General features: G+C 37.0%; 1 protein-coding gene across 1 annotated transcript; it reads right to left on the reverse strand.

The window, feature by feature from the left end:
• Positions 1-256: 256 nt before the first annotated feature.
• Positions 257-3517, reverse strand: LOC110542837 (olfactory receptor 8U3). Its single transcript, XM_021629327.1, has 2 exons — positions 3455-3517; positions 257-1404 (listed from the first exon to the last, which is right to left on the reverse strand). The coding sequence occupies exon 2, from the start codon at positions 1373-1375 to the stop codon at positions 413-415; it is 963 nt and encodes a 320-aa protein (XP_021485002.1). The 5' UTR covers positions 1376-1404; positions 3455-3517; the 3' UTR covers positions 257-412.
• Positions 3518-4921: the final 1404 nt, after the last annotated feature.

The following is a 4921-nucleotide window of genomic DNA, read 5'->3' on the forward strand; positions in this document are numbered from 1 at the left end:
GACCTTAGACTAAAACACACCTCTCCTTTGCTTGTTATATATACCAGTGTTCACTGCACAGAGTGTATTTTTAAGCTCATGAACTTTAGGTTCCCTCTCTTACTATAGGGGCTGGAGAAGTAACCTTTGTTGTTTTTTGTTGCTTTGACTGATTCAGGTTCTTGCTATGCTACTCAGGCTGTCCTCAAAATTATAATATTCTTTCATTTTTCTTCTAAGTGCTGGGATGAATCCCACTCCATTTATCAGGAAAATTGATTTTTTTTTCATGTTGATTTCCCATGATCTACTTGGATCCTCACAGAAAAAGTCCAAGTCTGCTAAAATACCAGAGGAATTTTCAACTGCTTGGGAAAGAATTACAATTAAAAGTTTGATTTATGTTTCTGCTCATATATAATAAAACATGATGTCATTCTTTTCTAAACTTTAATATTTCTAAGGTTTCATACCCTTTATCCAAAGCTTTCTTAGAGGCATCTTTCACTTCTTTGTTCCTTAGACTATAGATAAGGGGGTTCAACATGGGGATCACCACTGTGTAAAACACTGAAGCCATTTTGTCTGTGTCCAGGGAGTGGTTTGATTTGGGCTGTAGGTACATGAAGATCAGTGTGCCATAGAAAATAGTAACAGCTACCATGTGGGAGCCGCAGGTGGAGATGGCCTTGCGTTGTCCCTGTGTGGAGCGAATTCGCAGAATGGCAGCAATGATAAAGAGGTAGGAGGTGAGAACTATGGAGGACGAGCAGATCATATCAAAGCCAGCAAAAGCAAAGATGAGAATTTCCTTCATGTGTGTGTCTGAACAGGACAGAGCTAAAAGGGGAAGGTCATCACAGTAGAAGTGGTTGATTACATTAGGCCCACAGTATACCAAGCGAAAAGTGATGATCGTATGGAAAAGGGCAACCAGAAAGCTATATACATAAGGAACTGCCACTAATTGAATGCATACTCTCCTAGACATCAGTGTTGAATAATGCAGGGGGCTGCAGATGGCCACGTAGCGATCATAGGCCATAGAGGCCAAAAGGAAACACTCTGTGATCATGAAGGTAAGAAAACAACCCAGCTGTGTTGCACAGGCATAGAAAGGGATGGTGTTGTGCTCCACCACGAAGTTCACCATCATCTTCGGTGTGATAGCAGATGAGTAACAGAGGTCAACAAAAGCCAGGTGGCTGAGAAAGAAGTACATAGGCGTGTGGAGTCGAGAATCAACCCTGATTATAACAATCAACCCAAGGTTGCCTAAGACCGTGACCAGATAGATTGTCAAAAACATCACGAAACATGGGGCTTGGAGTTCCGGCCGGTCTGTGATCCCCTTGAGGATAAACACGGTGACGTAGGAGATATTAACTTCATCCATTGATTCTGGAAGATGGTGTGGGTTTTATACTAGGTGAAAAATAAAAATAACATTTCTCAGTGCCCCAGTCAGGCCTGAGGAAAAAGCTGCGGGTGTTCCTCCTTGGATCCATGCTACCCTGGTAGCAATCTTCCTTCTTTCAGAGTCAGGAGTCATTTTCATACAGAACAGTCTTCTAAAGAGTTACTTGGCTGCTTATCTTTAAAAATAATGGAGGTGCTTGTTAAATGAACATATGTTATAAAATATGTAGAGAAACAACATAAAATTTCATAATTTTACTGTTAATTTTTAAAAACATGTAAAAGGGGCTGAAGAGATGGCTCAGAGGTTAAGAACACTGGTTCCGTAGTAATGGGAACAGGGGCTGTCTCTGACATGAAGTGATTGACCTGCTCTTTGATCACTTCCCCCTGAGGGGGGAGTAGCCTTACCAGGCCACAGAGAAAGACAATGCAGCCAGTCCTGATGAGACCTGATAGACCAGGCTCAGAGGAAAGGGGAGGAGGACCTCCCCTATCAGTGGACTGGGGGAGAGGCAGGGGTGAAAAAAAGAGAGGGAGGGTAGGATTGAGAGGGGAGGGGTAAGGGAGCTACAGGGGGAATGCAAAGTGAATAAACTGTAATTAATAAAAATAAAAATAAATTTAGTAAAAAGAACACTGGTTGTTCCTCCAGAGGATCTGAGTTCAATTCCCAGGAACTACATGGTGGCTCAGAACCATCTGTAATGAATTCTGATTCCCTCTTCTGCTGTGTACCAAAACAATGTTCATATACATGAAATAAATTAAAAAAAAACATGTGAAAGTAAGGCAGCTAAAAATATATAATCTGCAAGTATAATTGTATTTATAGTCTGTAGTTTTAATTCTGTACTTTTCCCATAATACATATAGAAGATATGTCAAGGTGATTTGTATATTAGTATAGCAATATAATATTACATCATTCATAGCTATTTATTTTCCTATATTCTTCTCCATTTAGGGATTAAATAATTTATCCTGTAGATACTAAAAGAATTTTAGTATCAGAAATTTGAAAACATTGGACATTTGACATTTTTAAAATGTATTCTTCAAAATTTTAATACATTTATAGAATATATATTGATCATGTATCTAACACTATTTCATCCCTTCAAATTTTCCCTGGCTTCCCACTACAGATGTCTCCCAAATTAATATCTTCTTTTTCTTCCTAACGTAGTGATTCAAATTATTGATGCACATATGTGCATAGCTATGGGATAAACAACCTCAGGTGTATGTACAACATACCAGAAGCCTGTTATTGTAGGGTCAAGTAGTTTACAGGGACTCCTAATTGCTCAAAACGCTGGAAAGAGTGATGAGAACATTGATTAGACATTTATTAGAATTATAAAATTCATGATTTACTTAAATTTAAAATTCAACATACTTAAGTGTGTCACCTGAAAAGTAAAATATTTCAGATAGTTAATTACATAAACTATTCTAAATATATGTCATTGTGTTTAAATAACTAAATGTACCATAACACTTGATGTTGGCTGTGTGTTTAATGTTTCAAGGAAATAGTCCCTGTAAACAGTCCATGAAAGTACGTACAGTTTAAGCCAGCGGGTTTTGATTTTGTTTTGAGAAGACAGAACTTGCCAAATTTCTTTAGGCTGTTTCTGTTCTATCTGTGACAAACACATAACTAAAGAAACTTATAGAAGAAAGCATTTAAGTTGGGAGTAAATAGTCCCAGAGGGTTAGAGTCCATGACCATCATGGCAGAAGTATGGTGCAGTCAGGTGGGCAAAGCACTAGAGCAGTAGCTGAGAGTTTATAGCTGATCCACACGCCTGAGGCAAGAGTTAACTGGGAATGTCTTGACCTAATGAAACCTCAAAGCTTTCCACTCCTTCTCCATGAAGGCCGCTCTTACTAATCCTTTCCAAACAATTCCACCAATTGTGGACCAAGCATTCAAATACATGAACCGGTGAGGACCATTTCCTTCAAACAACCAGAATGTATCAACTTTAATTGATTAGATCTATTAACTTTTCCTGTTGTAATTTTTCTATCTTAAATTCCACTTAACATTGTATGTGAGTTTATCTGAGTATGTGAATTCATAGGAGTTTCTTGTTTTTCCTGTGCTGAAAGTTGTCTATTGTCCCTGATTTACAATTGAATAATAATAGAGTAAGAAAGCAGTTAATGTTAATGGTCACATAGAGGAGACAACACAGGACTGAATCATGGCTTCTAGTCAGCATTGTGCTGCACAAACTATGTTCTTTCAGCTGTAATTTTGAGAAAACAGCAACACTAATGTATACATTTATGTTTTTACAGTGTCTAATTTACAACTCTAGATTATCTAAATCAATTCTTACTTTTTTTTTTTAAGTTCTTTTGTGGCTTCCAATTCATTTCTTAGTTTGTTCTGAAGCTAGTGCAATCTTCATGATTGATTCTTTCTCCCAGCATTTCCACATCTCTGTAAGATTTTAGAGGAAATTCATATAAGCCATTGACATATTTTACCACAGGTTTTGTGCAAAATGAATATTTCATGCTTCATTGCAATTTACTTACAGCAAGTTTTTCCTATAGACCTTCCTGCACATCAGAGTTACCTTTATCTATCTATCTATCTATCTATCTATCTATCTATCTATCTATCTATCTATCTATCTATCTATTTATTTTAAACAGCCTGATGTAATCCAACAGGGAAACCCTGGTCTTGGGGGTGGCATAGAGAGATCAGCATCTTTAAAGAATGTTTTACAAAGTATGGTGAGTCATGTTTGCAGCCTATAGTCTATAGAGCACTTTCACTAGCTGAATGGCAAACAATGTTAAGGCAAATTTTCAGTTACTTTACTTCTACTTTTCATTGTTATCTAAGATACATTGCGATTATTTATGTCTCTGCCAGGCTAGTGGAGTTCAAATCAAAGATGTAAAATGGCCCAGTAATATGTACAAGAATAGTTTTAAAACAACAAGCTACATCCACTTCCTCATTTTCTTTCTGAAATTGTTTCACCACAAAATGCATCAGTATCCATGGTTCTCAACTCTCTTCCATTTGTAAAATTCACCTTTCTCTGCTGTTTTTATGCTGTTTCTGTTGAAACAGAAAATTGATATTTCTCTTTCATCATCTATCTACAACCTACTTTTATTGTTTCTATGGCCTAAAACTCGTGTTGCAGCTCAAGATAGCAACAAATGCATGAATTATGTGCCTCAGCCTTCTGTGGGTTGGGGATGCATCTATGTGCTAACATGCTCATCTACAGGTAGATGAGCAGGTAGATTTCATGCTTGATGTTTTCTTTCTTAAAAGAAAAAGAAAAACAGAAAGATACAGTATTTTATTTTCCTACTGCTTTTGGAAATAAAGGCCAAAGATTAAGTGTTTGCTTTATAAGTGTGGTTACCAGCATTTAAATGGAAAGCTCTGATGCTCATAAGATTATTTCAGACATCTTGCTTTATCACAGATCTGTTCCATTCATCACAGAATTATGATGAAAAAATAGTTCTCTTTAGT

The sequence above is a fragment of the Meriones unguiculatus genome, chromosome 8, assembly GCF_030254825.1.
Source record: "Meriones unguiculatus strain TT.TT164.6M chromosome 8, Bangor_MerUng_6.1, whole genome shotgun sequence".
Taxonomy (NCBI): domain Eukaryota; kingdom Metazoa; phylum Chordata; class Mammalia; order Rodentia; family Muridae; genus Meriones; species Meriones unguiculatus.